At 43.2% G+C, this 27,915-nt stretch overlaps 2 protein-coding genes and 1 long non-coding RNA gene across 7 annotated transcripts; 2 read left to right on the top strand and 1 right to left on the bottom strand.

The window, feature by feature from the left end:
- Positions 1 to 453: 453 nt before the first annotated feature.
- LOC127305679 (uncharacterized) lies at positions 454 to 4,684 on the top strand. 2 transcript variants are annotated; one of them, XR_011747803.1, is made up of 4 exons: positions 454 to 640; positions 827 to 2,492; positions 4,037 to 4,101; positions 4,194 to 4,682. XR_011747803.1 is itself a non-coding variant. In XM_071822935.1 (3 exons), exon 2 carries the CDS (start codon positions 1,020 to 1,022, stop codon positions 2,463 to 2,465), a length of 1,446 nt encoding a protein of 481 aa, XP_071679036.1. In that variant the 5' UTR covers positions 454 to 640; positions 827 to 1,019; the 3' UTR covers positions 2,466 to 2,492; positions 4,037 to 4,684. The 2 variants fall into 2 exon arrangements, 1 of the variants encoding a protein (XP_071679036.1); XM_071822935.1 differs by having other exon boundaries at positions 4,037 to 4,684.
- Positions 4,685 to 5,106: 422 nt separating this feature from the next.
- On the bottom strand, positions 5,107 to 6,638 carry LOC127305680 (uncharacterized). The gene is made up of 2 exons (XR_007854065.2): positions 6,368 to 6,638; positions 5,107 to 5,427 (listed from the first exon to the last, which is right to left on the bottom strand). It is a non-coding gene; the product is annotated as an uncharacterized lncRNA (long non-coding RNA).
- Positions 6,639 to 10,942: 4,304 nt separating this feature from the next.
- Positions 10,943 to 25,747, top strand: LOC127305681 (uncharacterized). 4 transcript variants are annotated; one of them, XM_051336193.2, is made up of 10 exons: positions 10,943 to 11,205; positions 19,448 to 19,581; positions 20,286 to 20,430; positions 20,543 to 20,715; positions 21,426 to 21,494; positions 21,580 to 21,694; positions 21,759 to 21,862; positions 21,952 to 21,993; positions 24,426 to 24,638; positions 25,448 to 25,747. In XM_051336193.2, the coding sequence occupies exons 1-10, from the start codon at positions 11,091 to 11,093 to the stop codon at positions 25,514 to 25,516; spliced, it is 1,179 nt and encodes a 392-aa protein (XP_051192153.1). In that variant the 5' UTR covers positions 10,943 to 11,090; the 3' UTR covers positions 25,517 to 25,747. The 4 variants fall into 4 exon arrangements, with proteins under 4 accessions (XP_051192153.1, XP_071679037.1, XP_051192155.1 ...); XM_071822936.1 differs by lacking the exon at positions 10,943 to 11,205 and adding an exon at positions 17,862 to 18,004 and having other exon boundaries at positions 20,543 to 20,670; XM_051336195.2 differs by lacking the exon at positions 10,943 to 11,205 and adding an exon at positions 17,862 to 18,004 and having other exon boundaries at positions 20,543 to 20,670; positions 21,423 to 21,494.
- Positions 25,748 to 27,915: the final 2,168 nt, after the last annotated feature.

Below are 27,915 nucleotides of genomic sequence, written 5' to 3'. Positions count from 1 at the left end.
AACTTAGGAGGATTATTCAGATACCTAAATGACTAGCATACAGTACTGTGATCATCTTAAACTCCTGATGCTGCTACGGTTGAGACAGGTTTTTCAGAGCAGGTGCGCGCCGCGCACATGTATCTGGACCGTACACCCCTTGCATAGCTTCTTGGGGATATGGGCCATGCCTGGCGTGTGTCAGCTGGCAGACTAATGAGGCTTGCTAATCAGCTGGAAGAGCGGCAAGTTTTGAATCCTAATGGACCCATGGGCGGCGGCAGGTGTATGCAGGTATATGCAATTGAATACTCATGATTTGGGCAGAAAAACAATTAAGTACAGGGATATGTCGGATGTGGGCCGTTAGCCCAACCCAACCTCAGTCCTCAGCCCAACCCAACCTCACGCTGTGCTCTCAGTCACGATTCGTTCGCACGAAGCCACGACCAGAGCACACGCAGTCACGAGAGAAGAGACGGGCGGGCGGCGGCAACCCTAGCTCGATTCCGGTCGAGCCAAGCGGAGGCGGCGGCGGGCCGGCGGCGTGGCGCGGCGCGGGGCGGCGGCCGGCGAACCAGCAACCGCGGCTTGGCGGACGGCCACCGGCGAGCGGCGATTTGGCGACGCCATGTCCAGCAAGAGCCACGGCAAGGGGAAGGTAATATTTAGACTTCATTTTCTCTCTATTTCTTCAGATTTCGGTCTAGATTTAGCCTTTAGACCTTGTTTTAGGATATTGCTGCTAGATGCACATTTAGTTGCTAGTTTTAGGATATTGCTGCTAGATGCAAGTTCCTAATTTGAGTAATTTCCTCAAATTTCATTTGTTTCATTTGTAATGTAGATGAAAAAGAAAAGTGCTGCTGACAGTACCATATTTACAATGTGGGGAAAAGCTTCAAAAGCAGAAAAGATTGATGAAAGATCAACACCCAGTCAGCCCGAGAGTAATTTGCAATTGGTTCTATTTCAAGCACCGGATGCAGGACTTGAACCGGAGAGCAGCGGCGCAAACCCAGTCCCAATTATGGTAGATAATGAAGAAATTGATGAAGATGATGATGAACCAACACAAGCTGATTTGGGGGCACTTGAACATGATCCTGGGAAGCGAATTCATTGAAGAGCTGATAAAATGTTGTGCACAAGAGACTACAAAACGAGTCATTGAAGAGCTTGATGGTGGTCAGTTTGCCATACTTGCAGATGAGTCTAGTGATGTGTATCAGAATGAACAGCTGGTTGTTTGTTTGCGTTTTGTTTATAAGAAAGGACGGGCAGTTGTAAGATTTCTTGGTGTTGTTCATGTTGAAGATACTACCTCTTTGACACTTAAGTCTGCAATTCAGCAAATGCTAATGAAGTACAATCTGACCTTTGCAATGGTGCGTGGGCAAGGATACGATGGAGCTAGCAACATGAAAGGTAATGCTAATGGCCTGAAAAAACTGATCATGGATGAGTCTCCTTCTGCCTACTATGTTCATTGTTTTGCCCATCAACTACAACTAACTCTGGTTGCTGTTGCTAAGGAGAGTGGTGATTGTACTTGGTTCTTTCAACAACTTGCAAACTTGTTAAATGTTCTTGGCATGTCTTGCAAGAAGATGAGGATGCTTCGGATTGCTCAAGCCGAAGAACTGATAGCTGCATTGGATTTGGAAGAAGTGGAAATAGGGACTGGGCAGAATCAGGAAATGGGTTTGGGAAGGCCATGTGACACACGTTGGGGCTCTCATTTCAGAACTATGAACCGTGTCCTATCAAATTATGCTGCAATAAAACGAGTCCTTAGGAAGATTGTGACGGTAACATCTTTCTGTACAAAGCATAGGGTCAAAGTTGTTGATATGAATGCTCGTTACTATCCAGTTGGGCGACCTAGAAGAGTTGGTATCCATAACGGTGCAAATAATTACCATCGCTTCCATGTTGATATGTATGTGAGTGTCATTGATAGACAGATTTCTGAGCTGAATGGCAGATTTGATGAGGTAAACACTGAGCTACTTACTTGCATGGCAGCATTCTGTCCACTTCGTGCATTTGCTGCCTATGATAAAAAGAAGTTGGTTAATCTTGCTTCAAAGTTTTATGCTACTGATTTCTCAAGTGATGAACTAGCAAGACTTCCCTGGCAATTAGACATGTATATTTGTCATGTGCGTAGAGATGGAAGGTTTACAAACTTGAAGAGTATAATTGAACTTTCAGCTATGCTTGTGGAGACAACCAAACATCAACAATACTTTCTTGTTTACAAGCTTCTTAAGTTGGTACTGATTTTGCCGGTAGCTACTGCTAGTGTTGAAAGGGTATTCTCCTCAATGAACTATGTGAAAAATAAGCTAAGGAACAAAATGAGTGATGAATATTTGAACAATGCTTTGGTTACATTTGTTGAGAGAGATTTCTTCAGTCAAGTGAAGGATGAAGATGTCATCAAAATCTTCCAACAAGGCGATCGCAGAGTTACATGGTAATAGGATCAATTATTCTATCAAGAAAAGGTACTGCTTGTATGCCTCAATGCAAATGATTATTTGTATTTATTGATAATTACTATGGATTTATGGTTTTATGAACTTATCTATTTTGTGTTGTTATTTGACTCAAATATTGTTGGTACTAGTGAATATGTGGCCATATGTCATATATATATATATACTATATAGCTTTTATTTTGTTCACATTGAGCTTTGAGCTTTTTTTGGGGAGGGAAATGAATACCCTTCACCCAATTCCTGGAGCCGCCGTTGAATGGACCTCGTAGATCAATGTTCCTCTGATGTACAGTTTTCAGTTTTCGTCTCTATCTGCCCTTCTGTGACCCGTGACTCGACCTGCCCCTTCATTTTCCCTCCTTCTCTCCATACCAAGGAGAACCTCACAGTAGAATCCATGGTGGCGTATGTAATCACCCTTTTTATCATTGGTTACCGCACTAGCACCATCATCTCTCAATCTTACTAGCTGAAGCAAATATTAATCCAGCTTAACTTGCAATCAGTGATGTATGAATTTTATCTGCATGAGTTTGGAGAGGAATACTACTGCATCCGATTTATGAACATTGACAGATGGTACTTATGCATCAAAACTATGACTTTGTTGTTCTGATTTTGCACGTTTACAAAGTATTGTCCGGCCCTAATTCGAGGTCTTCACCTAGCAACATTAGTTCAATGGATGCTTGTATAATAAAATCTGCAGAAGGAAACAAACGTCTGGACATTTTCGCTCGTGTTATAGGAGCAGGAGGAATCGGAAGGGGAGGGAGATGGGAGTTGACTGCTGCACGTGCTAGGTACAAGACAAACAGTATGCTACAGGGGCTAGGCCTACATGTTAGTTGACAACCAACGCTAGACTAAATGAAGCTGACTCTTCAAATCATCTGCCGGCGTGAGGAATCCATCTCCTATCCCTAGAACCAAGCGACGGCAGCGATAGGCGTGCGCACGTGCTTCGCCACACTTTTTCCGTAACTAAATGTTGGCAGCCACTGAGTACCTTTTGCATTTTGAATATTTGATGGTCTGCCTCTACCAGGAATGTGGGTAGTTAGTAGTTACCAATGTCATGAGGATAGTCCATAAGACCCTGTAATACATGCAATATGCCAATTTAGTAAGCCTATCTTCATATATTTGTGCCTGAATTTTGTTAGATCAATAGCAAAATAGTATAGCTGTTTGAAGTTTTGTCATCGAATTCGACTATTTGCCAGCCTAGATTACAGGACCGTAAATATAGCTCGCTACCAATCTGAAAATATGTAGTTGCGATTGTAGTCCATTATAGTATTACTAGAACTGCCTATTGCTTTTGTCAAACTATGTCAGTATTCTGCAGATGATAATGTTCGTTTCACTTGTCTCCCTGATTATTAGTCTGATTTGTTCTATACATGAACACATGTCTTTTATTCCTGCCCTTTATTCACAAACAAGTTATATGACGTTTGTTTCTATACATTGACAGATGCATTCTGACAATTTATCCTGTCATGATTTAATATTATAATAACTCAGCTTTCCTTCCCTAATGTCAGGACATAGTGGCTATACTGGTGAGGATGGGGCCTCCGTCATGTCTTACAGCTCTTCTGTGCACATCGTTAGTGTACTGGCCCTGTGATGTTTTTCAAGCTTCATTGTTATGTTTATCTAGTTCATTTTCTTGAATTGTTTGTGACTTCGATGACCCAGATTGTCTTAGATCACATGACAAGGCTACTCAACTGGATGCTGAGAAAATTGAAATGAAGGAGAAAAATCGCAGGTTACACTTGGAGGTAAAGACAGTGACATTTGATACATGATATGGAAGAGCAGGTTCGGGACAAAAAGTTAGTTATGCAACAAGTTTTAACAAGAGATCTTTCTAGCATTTCAAGATGTGATGATAGAAGAGCTGGAAGAAAGGTTGAAATAATTAATAAGAAAGATGTTGCACAACAAGAGAAGATAAAAGAGCTCAAGGTTCTTATAGTAGAGAAATTGATCAGATTTTCAATGCCAACCTTTATTGTACTCGTCGCCTTGGTTGTAGTCTTAACTTGCATGTTTTTGAAGTTCTGATTCGCCAGTGTCATGTAAATAACGCCGAATTCATAATAATTTCATAATGTCCAGTTTTTGTTTTATTTCGTAATGTGTGAAGCTCGGATTGAATCGTGCAGTCGTAAATAGTATGATCTGATTAGGCATTGCAGCTTGGATTACAAAAGCAATCAGAAATATCACAGTTCATTCAGTTCAGATTAGAACACACTCCCAGAAGAAGAAAAAAAAATCACCGTGCTCCAGTGCAGACAATCTCCGAAACAAAATCTCTACGGAGAATAACTACACTTTCGTGGATCTCAAACCGGTCTGAGATCGACACGCCTTTTTCTTCTGATGAAATTGCTGAAGCTCCTCCGACTGCTGATCGGTCGATCCTCAACTTAGAGTATCTTGCATTCTTGCCGATAGGCCTATCAAACAACAAGTGTCAGCTTGAAGTTTTAACAAGTTGACTGTCGGTAATTTGCAGTGGTCTTAGAACTACTTTTACTTTTTTCATGTTCAGTTTCACTACTTCATCAGAATACATCGGCGTACAAATAAAACAATGAGATGCGTATTGTGGAATCAATAGATGATGCTTTCACGAAATGTGTGCAGCTCAGACATTGCCATGAACGAAAATCACAGTATCATGAGATGTGTGCTTAATAAACCTGTCTATTCCCTGCACAGATTCCCAGCCATGAACGTAAACCACCGAAAAATTATATGTTTATGAACTAGGAAGTTTCAGATTACAGGATTGCAAATGATTTCAGTAACACTAATAGCACATTGCTGCTCACGGACGCAGTGGCACATCATGTTGCCAGAACTGATGCGGAATGGAAGCCATCATTGAGGCACTGTTATGGAGTAGTTTTTTCAGCACCTGAAAAACATGATATCAGTAAGCAACGCTTACTACATGGGAGACTTTGTTATCTTCAGCAACTGTCATGGAGGAACTAATACAGGATATACAAACTTTTGAGGCACTGTATGGAGTAGTTTTTTCAGCATGACATAGGTTCAGTAAGCAACGCTTACTACATGGCGGACTTTGTTATTTTCAGCAACTGATATAGTGTTTTCACCAATTTAAGCACATGATGGAGGTTCAGGATATACGGTAACATTCAATTAATGGCCCTCCTATGCAGTAAGCGACGCACATACAAGTAAATTAACTTTCAATTTGCAAATACAAGTTCAAAGACAACATGCTAACTCAAACTAACTGACAGAAAATGATACCGGTTCAGAAAATGAGCAGATTCTTCTTCTCACAATCACATCGTCTCGTGGAGATCTCCGATGCTCTTCGACAGCAAAGAAAGGGCTATTTGATAAAATGCCCCACTTTACTTTGGCATTTGCCTCAAACGGCACATTTAGTTTGGCATAGATGAAATGCCCCGTTTTACTTTGCCCATTTGCTAAAATGCCCCACTTCGAATCTAACAAGTTTCTCCATCTAATGTAAAACCTACAATGACTGATTTACCCTATCCTCAATACTCATGGCCATGCTCGTTTGTCTTCCGCCATGACCGGTACTCGAATTGGAAAAAATGCACAAGTTAGAATCTTAGAGACACTACTAATCGTGTTATTCCTGCTCTACCATGAAAAATACACAGTACAAAAATAAAGATGGGATCATTAACCATAAGGAGCCGGGATACTGCTCCACAAATCCATAGCACACCTCAGTCCAGAGCCATCCCTCGATTCTAATTCTAGTGTTTCTGCCTACCGAAAGAGAGAGCAAAAAACAAATTAGAGAAGTACTAGGCAGAGGAGAGGAGTAAGAAGTGGAGGGGACTGACCTCTAGACATCGGGATGCGCCGCCACCGTCATCCGTGGTCGCCGCACGGGGACGCGGAGGGAGAGGACATAAAGAGAGAAAGGGAGAGGAAGACAGGGGCGCGACGGATAGGGGCGAGGAGGGACATCACGGTGGAGAGACAGCGCGGCGATCTTGCTTGGTCGCGACGGCCGGCCGGTCGAGTCGCCGGCGTCGTCGCCCGGGAGAGAGATGAATGCATTTCCACGGCTCAGCTATTCAGCTCAGGGGTAAAGTCAGGGGTAAAGAGTAATTGCAGCTTGCAGGTCAGATTAGATTAGAAGGATGCTGTTTTAGTTTGCAGTAAATTATTTAGATGGGGCATTTAAGCAAATGGGTAAAGTAAAATAGGGCATTTCATCCATGACAAAGTAAATGTACCCTTTGAAGCAAATGTCAAAGTAAAATGGAGCATTTTATCAAATAGCCCGGATTATTGGGCTATTTCAGCTAGAGTTTTTCTTTTGGCTGATTGGATTGACCCAGGGAACCACCTCACAACATGAACCGCCATGGACACACTGCTGACTGTTGCACGTGTTTTGGAAGAAAAATCAACGAAGACGCTGACATGCTGGGACAACAGTTGGAGCAACCACAGGCCACGGGAACCCTGAGAGCTTAGAGCTCTTCTAAGATATGCCCCTTCCTGGTTCCAACAGGCTTGTGGTCTGCACATAATTTAATCATGGTAGGTTGACATTTTAGACGCGGATTTGCAACAAATGATTTATTCTATCATCACACGTATGTGGTTTTTTAAAGTTATATATACTTTTGGTATCACAACTTGCACCGGAGGTAATAGTCGTGGTATACTTGGACTAACCAATATCACCCTTAAGGTTTTTTTTTGAAACATGGGCAAAAGCTTTGCCCCATTCGATTGATTAAGGCGAAGAGTTTGACAAGAAAGTCCGAACAAGAACCAAAAAATACATGGGACTACTCTCCAGGCATGATTTGCCCCAAGTGCTTAGCACCGGCGAGAACCCACAAGCGGGCCTCCCTCTTAATCTTTTCTAGGATTACATCGTGGGTAGCATGCTTGTTGTTGAAAACCCTAGCGTTGCGCTCGTTCCAAAGCTCCCAAGTGACAAGAAGAGCTAGCGAGGAGATGGCTTTGCGGTTCGGCATTTGAGAGCTTGTCATGTTGCGCCACCAAAGCTCGATGGAGAGGCCATCCCAACCACCCGGAAGAATGTCCGTGTTATGCAACCACTCCGCCACTTTGCCCCAAAGACGTGTAGTGAACCTACAATGGATGAAGAGGTGCGGAACCGTCTCCATGGTTTGCTTGTAAAGAGGACATAGGCCGCAATTTGGCCACCCACACTTTTGGAGGCGATCGGCGGTCCAAATGCGGTTTTGAGCGAGAAGCCAAGCAAAAAAATTAGCTTTGGGAGAGGCCCAAGCCTTCCAAACCGACTTGTGAAGGTAGGAAGCGACGGAGCCAATGAATTGCACCTCATAAGCCGATTTTGCGGAGTATTGTCCACTAGCCGTGAGGTTCTAAGTAATGTCGTCATCCACCGCCTCTTGAAGTTGCACCCCTTGGCAAAGTGTCCAAAGGTCGAGGAATTGCGAGAATTGAGCCATGGTGAAGTAGTTGCCCAACTTGATCATATTGACCCAAGCATTTCCATTTAAGGCTTGATTGACATTAATTGCACCTTTTGCGCTTTGAGGAGTCGAAGATAAGAGACGCAATGTCCTTCGGTTTTCTACCCGTAATCCAACCCTTAAGGCTTTGTGATATGTCGTAGGACGTTGCTCTTTTATCAGTACTCATCACCAAACCATTGGACACGCGCGCGCCATGGACAGACGGCACCGTCACAGACTCTGCCCCTACGCCCACGTCATATAAGAAATCGTTGTGAACCCATATGTGCACGTTGTTGAGCACACTGTGCCGGATCTAGCCACGACAACCATTGCACACACTGTGCACGACTTCGCTGCGTCGCAAATCATCGATGCCACGCTGGACCTTACAGTGTACAACTTGGAGTGCAAGGACACAGTTCCGTTAAACAGGTTGGCCTAGAGCTCGAGCCGCGTGAGCAGCGCCGTCGTGTACTACTGCTGGGTGGACGCCTGGAGGTCGAGAACGCGAGCATCATGGCTATGTTCGCGTTCTGCGTCGCCAGTGCCACCACGTGCATACCGGCGCCCCAACGGCCCAACCTAGCCAAGAGTCACCGTCTCAACTTCTATTCACCTGTATATGGGAGGCGTCCCCCGGGGGATCTGATTTCCCAGCACCCGGATCGCCAGCCGTCGGATCGGCTATCTTGGACGGTCAGATCTGTTTCTACTGAATGTAGCAAAAAAATACCTTCCGGCAACAAAAACATAACCCGCTTACATTGTAGCAAAAAACGGTTCAGTTACGAAATCAAATAAAAAGGCTGAGCTCGCCGGAGATCTCGCTGAAGAGCTCGTAGCAATTTTTTAAAATTAAAGTAGCAAAACAACAAAACAATTATAGCAAAAAAAATAGCATCACATCGTGATAATATGTTTGCTACGTTGTCTCCGGCGATGTCTCTGACGATTTTCATCTTTGCTACATTACCACATTTTTTTGCTACGTGGTCTCCGGGAGGTCTCCGGCGAGCCCAGCCTTTTTATTTTTCTTTTTCTGAACGAACCGTTTTTTGCTTCAATCATTTGCTGCCGGGGGTGATTTTTTTCTACCGAAGGTGTTTTTTTGCTACATGCAAATCTAACCGTCAAAATGGTTGATCCGACGGCTGGGGACCCGGGGGCTGGGAGAGCCTTATCCCCGGAGGGCAAGGAATCATTTTCCCCTGTATATATACCGAGCTCACCTGCAAGTTGCAACACATAATCTGTGGTAGAACATTTCGTAGTACGCACCTCTTGACCAGGCTGTCAGCAGCTCATCGATGCAGTGTAGCATTATCTAAAACTTACTCAACGATTTAACTAGATTGCATGGGACGAAACATCCCTTCCACACTTCCACTGGGCGTACCTTCGTGTGGTCATCTATGTCCCGAGGTCAGGTCAGACCGGAAATAGGGGCATAGCCAACCTACCTTTGTCACTTCTCGTGGGCAACCAAACCCTACTACAGTCGCCTCCCCTTCCCCCTACCTAGCCACCGCCATTGGCGCAGGCCGCTGGGCAAAGGCCACGCGGTGCCAGTGGCGGCGGAGCTGCTCTTCCCCAAGCGCGTGGAGGGGGCACACGGTGTCTCCTTGCCCAGTGGCGGTGCCCTTAGGTTGACAACAATTCCGGTGGCGGGGCGCGCATCCACGGGTGGCGCAGGGCAAGGTGGCGTGGTGGCGAAGACGCGGTTCCTTCGTGGCGGGGTGGCGGGGTGGCTCGTGGTGGTGCTCGCCTAGCCGAGATTTGGGATCTTTTGGCCACATCTGGTTCTAGGTGGGCCGAGGCTGGGCGCGTCTATGCCGCCTCCGGCGGACCGAGGGGCGGCTTGAGCTGAGGATGGCGGGGTTGACGCTGCGAGCTTCACGAGCCCGCAGTTGGCCTGACCGGGCCAGGGGGGCCTGGTTTGCTCTGGTCGCTGCGTCCATACGGTTACGACCAATGGCGGTGGAGGCGCTCCCCTCCCACGTGGCCGCTGCCCTACCGCTTCTCGCTCTAGGCTGGTCCTTCTCGATCCCGCTGGTCTCGTGTCGATGGCCACAGTGAGATGGCGTTAGTGTTTGCAAGGCCGTGGTGGCGCGCGTTGGTGGACGACGAGTTTGGTGCAGCACGATGGAGCGTTCGGGGGCGAGGTTTTGGGGATCTGGAGGAATCCTTGGCAGCTTGGCAGACACCGACATGGTGGATTCTAAAGGGTCGGGTGCCGTAGTTGCTATAAAAAATTATTAATACCAACGCATACCTTATTAACGAAGAGCGAAAGAAGAATGTTCATTTTGTTGTTATTGGTGGTTGGCCTAACAGTGGTACAACTTGGTGTAGTTTTATTTTAGTTAGGAAAGGATAAAGTATTAGTTTGGCTTTCGAAAAATGCTGATCGTGACACAACTTTCTAAATAAAAGTCGGCTAAATTTAATACGGAACCAAATTCATCATGGTAATTATTACTCGAAAACCAAAATGGAACGGAGAGAACGGAGATATGGATTGAAATAGGAGATGAATATATATGACATAAAGACCCATGTAGTCAGTGAGACAATGGGTATTTCTAGCTGGGATTATCCTATTCCCGGTGTGCCAGACAGGTGTAGGTTTTGATTTAGACTAGAATTCAATAGTTTAGGCCTTTTTTTGGTTTCTTACAAATTCACCAGGATTGACATGTATTGGAAGGGATTAAATCCCATCTAAATCAAATTAGTACGTCTAATGCACCTTAATCCACTCGAATCCACTTAACAAGGGGATTAACCGAACAAGCTTTAGGATTTCGAGTTCAGGGTTTAATTCGTCCAAACACTATGAGTTCAAGATCTGAAATGGACTTTTTCCTTTTTTTTTTGAGAATGACTTTTTCCTAGTATTTCTTCCTAACGCAAGGTGCATTTTCTTTTGTAGAGGGGGATCCCAACTAAAATGCGTCGAACTCGGGAATCGGAGATCTGGCCCGGCGCCGGGCGCCCCGCCGGTACAGTAGTTCAGATGGTGTGATGTGAATGTGACACCCCGCCTCCACCAAACCAAACCCAGTATTCTGCTCTCTCTCGGTATCTCCTCCCCTATATGGCTAGCGCAAGATCAGCAGCAACCAGACTCACACGCTCCTCACTACTCCAACTGTCTCGCGCTGCCGTAGCGCCGCCGAGCCACCATCCCAATCTCCCTTACTCCCCGCGAGGTACGGCCGACTCCTCCTCCTTCTCTCCGCGCTCCTCTGTAGACTGGATCTTTCTTGGGCTAGCCCCTTATGGTCTCCCGTGGTGCCCAACCAGCTTGGGCGCCTCCTAATTTTGCCCGCGGGTTGTTTCGAGGTGTATTGCGGTGAACTGGTTGATGAAATTGGATGGGTTTGGGAGGAGGAGAATAATATGATTGATAAGCGCACTGCGTGGGGCATGGGAGTATGGCAGATGAGTTGCTGAAACAATGTACTCCCTCCGTCCATGTTCAAGAAGAAGCTAAGACCTGATGGTACTATTGAAAAGTACAAGGCGCGGCTTGTAGCGAAAGGCTACACACAGAGAGAAGGCGAAGATTACTTCGACACCTATTCACCTGTCGCTAGACTTACCACCATTCGAGTACTACTATCCATGGCTGCCTCCTATGGTCTTATCGTTCATCAAATGGATGTAAAGACAGCTTTCCTTAATGGAGAGTTGGAAGAGGAAATCTATATGGATCAGCCTGATGGGTTTGTAGTAAAAGGTGAAGAAAGAAAGGTGTGCAAGTTGCTGAAATCCTTATATGGCCTGAAACAAGCACCTAAGCAATGGCATGAGAAGTTTGACAGAACTTTAACCACGTAGGCTTTGTTGTCAATGAGGCTGACAAGTGTGTTTACTATCGCTATGGTGGGGGCGAAGGTGTTATACTATGTTTGTATGTGGATGATATTCTGATCTTTGGTACAAACATGAGAGTAATACACGAGGTCAAGTCTTTCTTGTCAAAGAGTTTTGATATGAAAGATCTGGGAGAAGTCGATGTGATTACGAATATCAAGGCGATTAAGAACGAGAGTGGGATTACTCTAACGCAATCCCATTATGTTGAGAAGATCTTGAGCCGGTTCGGCTATATTGATAGCAAGCCTTCTTCAACACCTTATGATCCCAGTGTGACACTACGCAAGAACCAGGAGGATTGCCATAGATCAATTGAGATATTCTCGGATCGTTGGCTCACTCATGTCCTTAGCGCGCGCGACTAGCCCCGCCATCTCTTTTGCTGTGCGCAAGTTGAGGAGGTTCATGTCAAACCCGGGTCGATCATTGGCATGCACTTGATAGGGTCATGCGCTACCTATGTGGTACAATGAGTTATGGGATTCACTATTCGGGACACCCAGTGTGCTTGAAGGATATAGTGATTCGAATTGGATCTCGTATGTAGCTGATCTGTACGCCACAAGTGGGTATGTATTTACCTTTGGAGGTGGCGCGATGTCATGGAGATCTTGTAAGCAAACCATATTGACGAGGTCAACTATGGAAGCGAGAACTTCTTTGCTTTAGACACAACCACCGTTGAATCGGAATGGTTGCGTGAGCTCTTGATGGACTTGCCCGTGGTTGAAAAACCTGTTCGGCTATCCTTTTGAATTGTGACAATCAAACCGTAATTGTCAAAGTGAACAATTCTAAGGATAACGCGAAGTCATCAAGACACGTCAAGAGACGTTTGAAGTCTGTCAGGAAATTGCGAAACTCGGAGTAATAAGCTGTTACATATATTCAAACAGACAAAAACACAGCAGATCCCTTTACAAAGGGACTATCACGTAATGTGATAGAAAGTGCATCGAGGAGATGGGTTTGAGACCCGTTGATGTTACGCCATAGTGGTAACCCAACCTTTGTGATCGGAGATCCCGTGAATTAGGACACAGGGAAGAACAAACTAGTGGTTTAATTGAGGAGAGTATTATGTAACCCTCTCTATGTGAAGATGCACAACTCTCGATTCTTTGTAAGGCGGAGTTGGCAACAAGCCTTAATGTGTTTATGTTGGCTATTTTAGCAAAGATGCTGTCCTACAGAGCATTCTTGAAATAACACACCTATATGAGTCCGATTGTTAAACGTCGCAATCTATGAGATTTGGGTGATCTCTAGTAAACTCATGAAGAGACCACGAAGTATGACGCATATGCTTCACCCGCGGGGTAGGCTACTGGCAGCCATGTACTGGTCATGACTTTGAGTGAAACCCTGTTCACGCAAAACTTGCAATTCAAGGCTTAGTCCATTGTTCAAGTGTGAGTGGATGTAGCTTAAAGTTCTAGGCGGAAGTTCAACTTAACGATCTCCGTGAAACTCTTGGTATATAAACAAGCAGCGAGTATTGGTAAATCTCTAAATGGGGATTTGAGATCTGGTGGGGGATTGTTGAAATATTGGGCCCACTTTTAGTGGCCCAAATTAGATTTCAGTTTTTCCTATAAATCTCAAAGCCCACATAGTGGCAGCCTTGTGAGTTTGAGCCCAAGTTGGTGGCAGCTCACTAGGGAGTGGCAAGAGGTGGGAAGTTTAGTCCCACATGGAAAGTTGGGAGGAAGTTAGACCACCTTATAAGGTGGGTTGTTCCACCACTAGTAAGTGAGTGAGAATAGGAGTGCTACACGCGCGCTCCTCCTCCTCCTCGCTCGTCTCGACTCGACTCGACACGTCACGACGCGCGCCGCGCCGCGCTCGTGGTGAGTGGATTGAGCCTCGAGCCGAGACTTTCCTTACTTTTTGCAGCTCAGGAAAACGAACAGAGTCTTAGACGGACGCGTCACAGTTAGTCGGTTCGGGTCGCTCCCGGATCGTGGGCTATCTGTAACCGACTCGAAACGTTCGTGCGACGTGGGCGAGGCCCACGTTGCCTAGGGTTTCCCGAGCCTATATAATCTCCTGCCCGGCTACCGCAGAAACACATCTAATACACGAGTTAGGGTTTCCACCTCTCTCTGCTTGCGCCGCCATCGTAGCCTACTCCATCCCGCGCGCCGACGTGCATCGGCGAACGGGAGAGCAGGTCTCCGGAACCACTCGTCCTTGCGATCCTGTACGGGAGAGGGCGAATTAGGTTTTTGGGAAGCGCTCTGCGCGACTGCTCAAGTTCTTCATCACGGGTCGCCTTCCGTCCAAGTCGGGCGGTGCTGCCTACCGTCGTCTTCAACGCCATCTACTTCGACCCGTCTTCCCCGTCGTCAACAACGTTGTCATCAACAACGTTACTGCAGCGACATCATCTGCTACACCTCCACCGCCACCTCCACCAGATCGGTACGTGCGACATATCTCGATCTGTTTAGCGATGGATGTTGTACTGTTTGCTATGCTACTGTTCATGTTGATCACTACATCTAGTATGTTCGAGTTTCACATGTTAGTAGTTACTGTCGTCATGCTTAATATTCTGGAATTAATCATGGAAATTGTGCCTAATTATCCAACACCTAGCACTGCAGCTGACCCTGGAGTGGACGGTCTGTTCCAGGCTTCGAGGATTGTCACAATCGGTGATGGGTGACGTGCTGACTTCTGGGACACCCACTAGATTGATGGGCGCCTGCCTTAAGACCTCTGGCTTGTGCTCTGGAGCCATTCCACTGGTCGAAATCTTCCAGTGTGTGAGGCTAGCACCGGCAACTTATAACTTCGGTATGTCAAAGGCTAATGCACCTATGCCGGTTCTCTGCAACCTCAGCTAGCTTTGGCAGCACACTCAGCGCCTCATGCTGGTCGATGACGAGGGCGACCGCGATTTCCTCACTTGCCTGGTGGTGCATCCAGCATAACCCTTGCTGCCTATTGTGCTCCAATGCTCCTGAATGGGCCGCCCATATCTAACCTCGTGTTGCTTTGCAGTTCAGTTGTGGACCATGGTGGCGAATGCCCTGGGAGCTCCTTGCATTACTCTCCTAATCACATTGCATGGCTCCTTGCACGGCAGCCAAAATACTCACTGTTTGGATGATATGTAAGGAGAATGGCTGCTTCTTTGGACCATGCTGCACCTCTGTTCGGCACGTTTTCGAGCGTATGGTGGACTAGGCAAAAAAAATGGTGACATGCGGGCCTTTGCCATCTCCAATATAATGTGATTAGAGAGCCAGATTAGATGCTATTATATTCAGCATGATGGATGTTAAATTCTTGAATTTTGGGTCAGAACTGTTCACTGCCCCTCTTAACATTGTAAATAACATTTTGTTGTTTGTTTGCTCATTTAATGAAACACAGCCAAAGTTGCTTTGGCGATTTTTTTAATTTAAGGGATCGTATATAACTCTGTTTCTTTCCGTAGATGCTTGCAATATGCCGTGATTCAAGTTCGTGAATCTAAACAAGCAAAAGAATGGTGCTGGCAAGCCACCGCCGGCCAGTCTCATCGCCCACAGTCGCTACGTATGATGTGTAGGAGATCTGCCTAGTGATGAGGCGTTCGCGCTTGGAGGGCCTCACTCTGTCAGGGGCTACGGCATAGGCGAACTAGGCGCTTCTAAGAACATTCTCAAGGTTAGTAGTATGGTACTAAGTGTGCAATTTTTATTGAAGCGTTGTTTGCAAATATCACTTCTCGAGGTTTAGAAAGTGTCAGATTCACCTGAACTAATGCATCATTTTTGCGCCATTAACAATCAAGGTTGCTACTGAGCTGCGCATCCCGGTTCGCATGATAAAGAACTTTGCAACAAATGTTTCGCTGTTGCAATTGTATCAAAATAGACTTGGATACATAGTATATAATGATATTTTCTACAATGTTTAATGGAAATGGTAAAAATATGAGTTTGCTGCATCTGTTTTTGTTAGAGCCTTCCTCCTTTCTTGTCCCGATTGTCCCTTATGAAATGTTGTTAAAGGACTTTATGCAATTGGCTAATGTGCATGCATTTGATTCAGGTTGTAGGGGAGATCAAAGATGCCATGGCCTCGATCTCAGATTCTTTTCGGTATACATGGTCTCATTGAATACAAGTGAATTGATCATAGAGGGCTTCATATAACGAGGTTAAAGAGCTGAAGTTTGAACAGAAAACAGACGAGGAGTAGAAGCTATTTTTAGGTAACAGAGATAAGCCTTTGTAAGTCACATTACATAATTTTTGTTTGAACATTTATAAGATTCTTAATGCAAATTGAAATATCACCACACTTTTTGTAACTATACATTATCTCTTTAGTGCCGGAATTAGTATCTTATGATGAGGTGGCAGCACACTTTATTATTTAGCTTTGATTTTGTCTAACCTAGCTTTACATCGGAAGCCTACTCATAGCTGAACTGTTACTGATGCATCAACTCTGAATTGCAAGGTTGGTCAGATAAGAGTGTTGAGACCGCTTACAAGTCTTTATGCTTCATAAGATTTATTAGCGAAACAACATTACCCTCTGGCTCACTATAATAACTGCTTTTGTTTGAACTCACAGGTCTTTACGCTTCAGAAGATTTATTAGCAAAGAAACATTACCCTCTGGCTCACTATAATAACTGCTTCTGTTTGATATTTGAACTATTTCAGAAATGGATCCAACCTTCTAAGAAGCTGACAAGTTATCCAGCCACAGGTCTTGTCGATGGCTCCTTAGGGAGAATAGATGAAAAATTATGGTTTCCCCTCTTTTATGTGTACTACAATTTTATGTAACAGTTCAGTAATAAATGGAAAAAATATGGTTTGGCCTCTTTTATGTGTGCAAAACAATTTGTATTTCCATTGTATACCAAATGGACTATGGACTAAACTTGACTTAGCGATGGATGATTGTTGTCTAAATTTTGTACTAATGGATTTTAGCGGTTCTAGAAGGTATGTTGAGCTTTATTCTTTGAGGGTTGATTTCACTGCTCTTTTCTTGCCATTTCGGTTTTGTTCTTTCAAAATTCATGTTGTGTTTCTACTTTGATGGAGTGATGTTGATTTTTTTTACATTATTATGTTATATCCATTATTTGAATCATGGCATATTGCAAGCATCTAAGGAAAGAAACATAGAGTTATATGATTGGGATGCCCAACACCGGCGAGGAGGCGCCCCAAGGGGCGCCCCAACCACTAGTTATTATTACATTAGTCGTGAGTCGTCTGATGCGTTTGCTTTTTTTTTTTGGCGTGTGTCCACATGTTAGCCTAATACGGTTGTGTCCACTCCTAATAAGGCCTAATCCGTGTGTGTTCACTCAAAATAAACCCCAACTAAATCTGTGTTGATTGTACCGGTACTGTATTTTCCCATTTTTTACTTAGTGCTATTGTTATTTTCCATCGAGGAAAAATAAACATCATGTAAATAAATAAATAAATTGAAAACACCGTTGTTATTTGTTAGTGTATTTATGTTTGGGATGTATGGGAAGAAAAGGGAAGCATATTTATAATTCTCTTCGCCTTATGACAACTAAACCATAGATTAGAGCCTAGAAATTCAAACGAATCACAGAAATTACGAAAATTTATCAAAAATATTTGGAAATGCTGACATATTGTGACACCTCCTTCCACCAAATATCGTCCATTTTTATATTTTGTTAAACCGTATATATATATAAAGAAAGGATTTTCCAAAACATAAAAGGGTAAATTTTGAATAACTGCATGCCGGTAATTTAAAATGACGCTACACTTATTTTACACGATCAATATCACCTCACGGGCGCGGCGCCAAAACTTCCTAGTTTCTTCCTGACGCAAGGTGCATTTTCTTTTGTAGAGGGGATCCCAACTAAAATGCGTCGAACTCGGGAATCGGAGATCTGGCCCAGCGCCGGGCGCCCCGCCGGTACAGTAGTTCAGATGGTGTGATGTGAATGTGACACCCCGCCTCCACCAAACCAAACCCAGCCAGTATTCTGCTCTCTCCCCTATATGGCTAGCGCAAGATCAGCAGCAACCAGACTCACACGCTCCTCACTACTCCAACTGTCTCGCGCCGCCGTAGCGCCGCCGAGCCACCATCCCAATCTCCCGTACTCCCCGCGAGGTACGGCCGACTCCTCCTCCTTCTCTCCGCGCTCCTCTGTAGACTGGATCTTTCTTGGGCTAGCCCCTTATGGTCTCCCGTGGTGCCCAACCAGCTTGGGCGCCTCCTAATTTTGCCCGCGGGTTGTTTTGAGGTGTATTGCGGTGAACTGGTTGATGAAATTGGATGGGTTTGGGAGGAAGAGAATAATATGATTGATAAGCGCACTGCGTGGGGCATGGGAGTATGGCAGATGAGTTGCTGAAACAATGTACTCCCTCCGTCCATGTTCGTAGAAATCTTAGATTTGTCTAAATTTGGATGTATCTATACAGAGGTAGTAGATGGTTTGATACTAATCAATGAATTTCACTGTTATTTTCTGGGTCTGCAATTCCATATGACATAGCTGAAGTCCTGTCTAACCGTGAATCAGCGCCCAGATCCCCCCCCCCCCCCCCCCCCCCCCAAACCGAAGGAATTCACCTGCTGAAGCAGATCAGATCTTGGATCTACTAATTTAGTCTTATAGACGATTTCTTCTTTTATGATATTGTCACATTTTACTTCTTACTTGTGACCTTGTGATTACTAGGCAGATAACTCAGACCAGCATTCTCTAGGGTGTGTCCAATATGGCGCATTAGCAGCGTGGCACATTTAGCTGCACATGTTCGGCAAATTGACACATTTCATAAAATTGGACTGAATATTATGAGATTTGAGGGAATTTCATATAATCTGGCATTGTATGCCACTAACGACTGTGTGGTGAGTTGTCTGTTCTTGCTGCCATAACAAGTGGATGAAGTTTTTCAGTTTGGAGAAAATAATAAAATAGGGTAAAAGCTGTCACAGTGTCACAACCAAGAGGAAAATGTGGCTAGAATTTTAAAATAGGGTAAAAACTTCTACAAAGTCACAACTTGAACCAGGGGTTAAAAGTGCGATTTACTCTTAATCTTATCAAATAACTTTATTTGAATAAGAAAGACAATATTTTTAAACAAAGAAATTGAAATTGCAAAGTTTGAGTTCTTACAAGTATTTAATTGCGTGCCAATTCTCAAAACAGTTCTTTAGAGGGTTCCAAATTTTACATTAGCCTGGTGCTGCAGCCTTGCAGATAATTGTTTGACTCACGTATTCGGGGCTATGATAGCAAATCCTTGGAAGATACTCGATTTAAACAAAGAATCATTTCTTGTATGAAACATTTCTGATTTGTAACTATTAAATATATAAACACAGAATCAGCAATTCTATTTCCTCTTTAAAAATATGCTGAAGACAGAAAGATCGAATCATTCAAAAACTGAAAAGATTCCAATTGATTCTTGAAATTTCTTGCTTTCAAAGTGCTCTATATAATAATTTAAATTTTCTTTTATCCTACAATTTCCCTAAGCAATATTTAGCACCTGATACCACTTTTTTTTTCCTCGTGCTTATTTTCCATTGCAGACTATTCAAGAATGGCTGGTTCAGTTGGAAGCAATGGCTGCAGTGCTGTTACACGTGTGCTATTCTGTGGCCCTTATTGGCCTGCTTCTACTATGTATACAAAGGAGTATTTGCAAAATTACCCATTTATTCAGGTTATTAGTGATGCATGTGGAAGTAACTGATCGTCCTCTAACTTTAACTTGATTTTAACTTGCTTGCGAAAAAGGCTTTGATGTTGTTGTATGCTAAAGATTACTGAAATTAGCATCTTCTGTTAGCTACCCATACCGCATACTGATGCATCTTCAGAAGCTCAGATGACTGTTGGTTTAAGTTCTATTGGCTGTTGTAGTTGTAGCTCTAGTAGTCGAGTTTGAGAGCTCATATGACGGCGCATGTCCTTGATAAGAATTGACACAGAGCACATACTTTGATTTCCCTGTTCAAATAGAAGGACAAACAGGCAAATCTAGTCAATTAAGGATTGTGCAAGGACTGAAAGCTGATGTGTTCATAGTAATGAACGTCCTTTCTCAGTGATACATGATATATGTTTTATCTTTTTCTTTCTTTCTTTCTGATATATTTTAAAATTTGTAAGTACATCCTATTACTTAAAAGCTTTGTAAGATAGGCTGCATTGGTTCCTAGTTTTATTGTTTACGTGGATTATTATGTATACGTACCTTGCTTCTCATTTCCCCATTTGGAGTGTGGAGAATCCTTAATCTTGATAGTCTGATTCTGATATAATGGTTGATGGCACGCGCTTAGTCTTGAGTGTGTTTTTTGTGTGTGCCAAATGTCACTATGCATGTCTGGACTTGTGTCTGACCACATTTTAATGCACTTTCAGGTTGATGAAGTAGGTCTTGAGCAGGTACCCGATGTCATTCACAACTACCATATATGTGTAGTGAAAAATAAACGTATAGATTCAGATATCATAGCCAAGGCAACTAAAATGAAGATTATTATGCAGTATGGTGTTGGTTTAGAAGGTGAATATAAGCGTGGAGTAGTGGTTCGGGTGTTGATGTGTTATCTTACTTTCTTAATGACCTTTCCACAAAACTAGCTCTTCTTATATGGAGCAATGCAATTTTTTCACAGGTGTTGATATAAATGCTGCTACAAAACAAAAAATCAAAGTTGCACGGATACCTGGGAGTACGACAGGAAATGCAATCGCTTGCGCAGAAATGGCCATCTATCTAACTCTAGGTGTTCTGCGAAAGCAAGTACGTCGTATGGCTGTCAGTTTTGTTCTCTTCGAAGTGTTCTCTGTATCGGGGAGTTCCTCTTGATGAACACTGAATGCATTCATTTTCTTACTAGACTATTTCCCCTTCTGTATACCTTAACTTCTCATGATAGTGGGCCTAATTATTTTGATTATTTCTGAACGTTGGATGAAAGATTGATGCAAATATGAATAAGTGAGCATATAGTATTCTACAACATTACGTATTTTGGTTGTAAAATTATCTGTATCTAAAGCGTTAAGCGAGTGAGGATATAGTATTCTGCAGCACATGAAACATAATGGCTCAAGTTAAGTACTCTAAGTTTCAGGTATACACTTTGGAATTGTCACTACATAGGACCTGAAAGTTCATAATGACACATCTGCCGATTGCGAAAGACTTGTGTTCTGAAGAAGTCTTTTCTGGTATATAAGGGCCTGCAAGCTGTAGAAATCTGGGAACTCATGCATGATGAATCTATTGAACATAACTTATGCTTCAAGTGGATCTTGTACTTAGTATATTTTCCAAAAATCCAGGCAACTGGACACTGTTTCCGAGGCATCGTTCATCAGTTCATATATATTCATACAGAATATTCATTCAGTTTTTTTTATATAAATAAGCTACCTTCCTAGTTTCTCACTATCTGGAAGATAAGTTTCTTGTTTTAGTTCTATTAATCTAACTTAGCTTCTTTCAGTTGTAATGGATTAATGTTTTGGATGTTGGCCTTTAACTTGCAGAAGGAAATGGACACTGCTGTCATTCAGAAGGACTTGGGCCTTCCAGTTGGAGAAACAATATTCGGGAAAACAGTATGCCTTTTGTGCATAAGTTACTTGTTATCTACTACCCACGTGAAGAATCCCATTTGAGTAGCAACTTGTTGTACTTTCCTAGATCCTCATCCTAGGGTTTGGAGCCATTGGCTTGGAAGTTGCCAAGAGACTAAAACCATTTGGAGTAAAAGTTCTCGCTACAAAAAGAAATTGGTCATTAAATACAGTGCCTTGTGGTAAGCGGAAGTAGTTCCCGTATCGTTTCCTCCCTTCCTCTCTCTTAAAACATTGCCGATGCAGATCTTGATGGGCTGGTTGACAAGAAAGGTGGTCCAGAAGATATGTACGAATTTGCTCGGGAAGCTGACATAGTTATAACTTGCATGACCTTAAACAATGAATCAGTTAATCCCTCTCTATGTTCATTTTTAATAAAAATTCCACCAGATAAACCTCTATTTGACTACAATTACTAAGCTATAAATCTTTATAGGTTGGGATAGTGGATCACAAGTTCATCTCAGCTTTGAAAAAGGTATGTGTATCTGTCTCTGACATACTTATCTGCAGTGCAGCAGATTTACACATTGTTTTTTTAATCTCGTTCTGAGATTTATTTACAGTATCTAATAAAGAAGCCATCATTCTTGGTTCATTATATTAGAAAAAAGTGTACATGAGACTTTTTTAATCTTATGATAATTTTGGAGGATCAGATTGTGCTGACATATGCACTGAATAAAATCTGAACATTCCAAAATGATCTTCAGGGCGTATCTTCCTGCTTCAAAAAATACACGTACAACTCCAATTTTTTTGAAAACCAAGAGTATTTATGGAACTATGCTGTATGCACAATTCTTTTGTGAAGTGTTTGTTTGTGCATTGCACAAAGAAAATACGCACATATAGTGTGAAGTGTCATGTGTGCACCGCTGCAGACGACACAATTGACATGCATAACTGGCCCTAGTCGGCACTAATTATGGGATGCTTAGTTGACTATTTTGAAATTACAAAGACATCATGTAGCTTGGTCCTTAAGCCAGCTGAAATAACGATCCCGTTTGTCATAGTTTATTTTGTACAAAGAAAACCCTCTTAGGATATATTAATGAAACAAGAAATAATCAGTCTTATATTTAAACCTCTCCTCTCCACTATCGACCTTCCTGGGCTATAGGTATTATCCAAGGTTCGTGGCATAGAGTTGCTACTTTTGGCTTGAGCATCTCTTCCCTTGTATTCACACACAAAAGACTGAAAATGTTGACTAGAAGGAGGGGGAGGGGATAGGTGATTTAAAATTAATTAGTGGAAGTTGTCAATTTTTTAATAAATTGCTATCTACAAATTTCATAAGATTACCATAGCATGCTTTTATACAAACATAAACTTTTGACAAAGTAGATTTTACAAAAAGAGTTAAGTGGAAAGGAACGCAAACACAAGATATAGACCCGCGGTTCTGATAGTTGGCGCAATTTCTACGTCCTTGTCGGAGAGGTTCAGAAACCACCAAAGTCTCGGCCACCAAGATGCCTCTAGGACACTGAGTCCATGCCCGACCACTAAGGGTAGATCTTTACACAAAGTAGGCAATCTCCGGCTTCTATAAAATTCTTGCCTCCTTCGCAAAATTTTGAAGGCTTCCAAGTGACACCTACTCGTGTAGGAGGTGCAACGCCCTCCAAGAGTAACCAGTAGTTGGTGCCTCCACTTGGATCTTCAACCCTTCCAAAGTTTCTCATGGAAGTCTCTCAAAGCCTCAATGTTCTCTCACAAAGATTGGAGTGGAGTGGATGGGAGCCCCACAAGCACAAATCACAAGGGTTGGGGCCTTTGGGGGGTTCAAAGTCTTTCTTTCACTCAAATTCCCTCAGCCTTCCCAAAGGGTAGGAGCAACTAGTTATAGGCAAGGCTGAATATCCGACCTTTGGATGAAAATACAATGTGTCGTGAGTTCCAGAAAACATACCTAGAGGAACTAATATGTAAAAAAATTGTACGGTCAGAGCAAGGAAAACACCTTTCCCAGAAATTCAAGCAAAGTACCATGAGGTATCGAGCCGTCTAGAAACACCTCAGGAGCCACGACACCTCGGAGGTACCGGGCATGAACGGTCGCAAGCTTCTGCCAGCAGCAAAGATTCAATATCTGGTAGTTCTGGACAAAATTTACTTGGAAGTTATGGACCAAAGAGAACAACATCAGGAAACAGGACAAGATGAAAACTGCTAAGTCGCAGCTCAGAGGTTCTGGGAAAACCCGTTTGATACCCGATAAAGCAAATCTAGGTTTTCGTTATATTTCTGGACCTATAATGGAACTGCACTTAGCTGAGGACAAACTACGACTCGGAGGTACTGCACACACCATCCACTCGGAGGTATCAAACTGAACAGAACACCATCTGAAAAAGAATCTGAGTCCCTTAGGTCCGTGAACTAAGCTTGGCAGTTTTGAATCCATATTTACGTTTTCTCACCAGCTCTCTTCCCATTTGGTTTGGAGGTACCAATCGACTTGTATGGTAGTTCTGGAGATACATATTTTATGGGAAAGATAGATCCAAGCTGAATTTTTTGAGGAACGACTTTGAGAATTTTGAAAAAAATCTGTTGATCTAGCCAACTACACCTCTTGATAGTACCGCATACTTATTGACTCAAATAAACTAGGAAATCTAACATCGGAATGCCATAAATTTTCTTAATTTTGGGGGTCATTGACTATGTTCCGACTAGTGTAGGGATTAAAACCTGAAACACTTAATAATTTATTAGTTCCTTAATTGCCTTGTCATTAATCAACAAAAAAACCATTAGGTGTCCTAGATGCACTTTCAAAGTTCATACATTTTTTTCACAATCTACACATCAGACTTCTTTTGGATTTTCTGAAAACTGTGAACATATGCACCTTGGAGCAGATCGTCCATTCTCAGTATCTACCCTATTTTGTAGGGATCATATCTCATCAATATAGCTAGAGGAGGCCTACTGGACTACGAAGCTGTGTTCGTTCACCTTAAATCAGGCCATTTAGGTGGTTTGGGCGTTGATGTTGCTTGGACAGAGCCATTCGATCCAGAGGATCCAATTCTGAAACTCCCAAATGTTATTATGACACCACATGTTGCAGGAATCACGGAGTACTCTTACAGAACAATGGCAAAGGTTTGCACTTGTTTCACTGCGATGCTACTTGTTTTTCGGGTGTGACTATTTCTCAGTCGACTGAGAACTAACTTCATTCTCATTCAGAGGATGTCATCAAATCTCAGTTACAACTAATATTGCAACTCATGACTCGCACAAATTACGATGCAATCAAATGATGTACGACTTAACTGAGCACGAAGTTAGTTCTCAGCTAGCTGAGAACTAGCAAATCCCTTATTTTTCAGTAATCAATCATGCATTTCTTGCTAGTAGCTATATCTTGCCCGTTAACTCCTATAGTTGCATCACGGTATTGATTTGTGTGTGTTAAAAGAACCTGTAGATTCAGAAGAATCACATGATTGGTATGAAAAAAGAGCGTCGTGCTGGAAGAACTTTTTTTTGTTATGACTAGAAGTATCACTAAACAAGAACCTATATGCTTTAAAAAATCAAATGGCTTCACTGTCATGAACCTCCTCTTTCTCTTTGTGCGTGCATTCATAATTTTCCTTCTGAGCCGTGGCTTCCTTTTTTGAACTTTTGCAATCCTGAACATACTTTGGAGGGTACCTCACTCAACCCCTTGTTTAGTTAGTTAGATGGGCTGCCATTTCCGTCTTAATAAAGGAAGCCACCACCATCATCATTAACTGTGCGTATTGTTTTTTAAGGGGCTGTATGACAATACACACAGTTCAATAACTGTGTCTATTGTCATACAAGTACTCCTATTTGAAATCCTCAATGTGAGAGAATACAACTTGGCTGGGCCCAATTACCTTTACCTCTCGTAGTGACTTACGTGCTGCCTTTTGGTGCAGGTTGTTGGTGATGTTGCCCTCAAGCTTCATGCGGGGGAGCCATTCACCGAAATAGAATTTGTGAACTAGGCCAAGTGAGTAGATGGGGCATTGTTGATTTATTTAAGGCGGATAATTAGAACTAGAATTGTCAAATAAAGACTGCTGTTATTGGTATATAAATTGCTGGAGAATCATAGAAATTCAACCAGTTTGGTTATGCAAAACATTGTTGCCTACTTGAAACAACTCTGAAGCTAGGATGCATAAAGTTCTTGCATCTCTATTGCATAAAATAATCTACAACATTGTTTAAGCGGATGACCTGCTTGCAACACCAGTTTGGAACTGTTTGGGTTGATTTGCGTGAATATTTCCTATGCATATTTCCTATGTCCTGCAGGAATTGAACTTCTTGCTATAAAATTATCACAAATGTTCGTTGGTTAAGACTAAAACAGTGTATATTTGGAGGTACATACTCTATTGCCATCTTAGCTGACAGCATAGTTTATTTTTAAAAGAGTAATTTTTGGCTATACAACATGTCGCAAAACAGTTTAAGGACCAACCATATTTGCAGTACTAACAGCAACATAATCTAAACCTGAATCTATAGTTAGATGATTTGTGCAAAGATGTCACGGTTTCTACAATCATGTCAACTATTTTTTTCAGTCAAGCCTGAATGTTACCTAACTCCATATGTTGTTACATTGTCATTTGTTTACATTGTGGTTCAGCAAATAACAGGTACATGTGCCCAATCTAAGTTAATTACTATCAAGTTTCTTTTTCACCGAACCTTTGATGCACTAGCATGTAAGCAATTCAGTACGGAAATCCTGTTTCAAAAAAAAAAGTCCAGAAAGGAACTGAAACATGTTTCATGAAGCAACAACAATTGTATTCATAAAGCTTATGTACGCCATGATCTACATGGATGCTATCTTTGTGCACTAAGGGCTGTGTTTTCTGGTGACACTGGGCAAGCAGAGAATCGACCAAGAGCGTGATGTTAGGAAAAGCGGAAGAAGCCGATTGCTTATTTCTGGGAAAGGAATTAGACTGGGCTGGCTTTCCTAAAATAGAAAATGCGGGTCGTGGCTGCTGGGTGACCTTGGGTTAAGCTAATTCTAGGTCCAGTGGTCGATCTTGTTCTAGTCGCGTGCAAATATGTTTTCTAGGTATTCCGGAGACCTCCCGATCCTAGTCTAAACGTATGTTTTCTACCAATCATGTGAAGCGTATATATTCTATGTGTGGTTTCGGCCTATCTCTCTACACTCTGTCAAGCTATGCTAGTTGTGGAGTGTGGCACCCTGCCATTTTATAGCCTCGCCACACCCAAGGCCTAAAATGTATTTTATTTCTGGTTTCGATCTATCTCTACACTCTGTCAACCCATGTTGGGAACCGCTACTGGCAGTAGAGCGCACGATCTAAAAGGGGAAGTCATATCTTGCAACCTATGCTAGTTGTGGAGCGATGCCATTTTATAGCCTCGCCACACCAAGGCCCTTGCATTGGCAACCTCCCATAGGTCCCAGCTGCATAATGTGATAGTACTGAATAGTCGGTGCGAACTCCCAGCATGTATTAACGCCTGTAGAGGCGCCCGTAGAGGTTGGATGCAAAGGCAACAGAGAAGCATTGGAAATCTGTATGGAGTGTCAAGGCACCGGGGAAGATCTGTATGGAGTGTCAAGGCACCGGGGAAGATGTTCATTCACCTTTGACGCTTTCCCATGATTGCCTTCCGAGCGGCATTCAACCGAGGAAACGACAAGTCCCGGAAATGGGGCCGTGCGTGTTTTGCGGACGGACAGAAGACATCGTGCATGTCATGCTGTCTTGCTAGTTTGCATGTGTGGTTTGGCAGAGTAAATTACACAAATCTACCACAATTGAGGCAGTGGTTTCAGATCAGCATCATTTTTGATAAATTTTGCTAAAAACTAACACTTCTGAAGCAACCAACAACAGATCGTGCAAAATCTCGTCTGATAGCAGTTTAAGAGATGAGGGCCCACTGTCAGGCCAAACGGCTGTTTTCTCCCGTTAGGGCCACGAGTTGATTAAGCCACGGCGGCTGACGCTGACTAGGATCCTGTGCGTCAGCCTCACGGTGTGCCTTGACCCTCTCCATGCACCATTCGTTCCGTATCAGACAGACACAAAATGATCGAAGACAGATGAGCTCCAGCCTTTGCTTTTTCATTTGTTCTGTTCCAACAGCGACGACCTGTATGTGGACTTGGGGAGGGACCCGCAACGCTATATTCTCCACTGGCGGACAGCAGAGCTCCCCTACCTTTCCCACTGCGACGGCGGCGAGAGTAGTCATCCGAGCGAAGCAGAGGGAGACGTCAGAGTGGTGGCCGATGAGACCGTCAGAGCTAGTGGACAAAGAGAGGCCCATCGGCGTCGTTTTTCCGGTGACTGCCGCCATCATCATACGCAGCTTCACGTCGTGTTCTCCTCCTTCT

This window comes from Lolium perenne, chromosome 6 (genome assembly GCF_019359855.2).
Source record: "Lolium perenne isolate Kyuss_39 chromosome 6, Kyuss_2.0, whole genome shotgun sequence".
Classification (NCBI taxonomy): domain Eukaryota; kingdom Viridiplantae; phylum Streptophyta; class Magnoliopsida; order Poales; family Poaceae; genus Lolium; species Lolium perenne.
The sequence above is the reverse complement of the archived record's forward strand: the minus strand, read 5'-3'. Positions and strand labels throughout refer to the sequence as shown.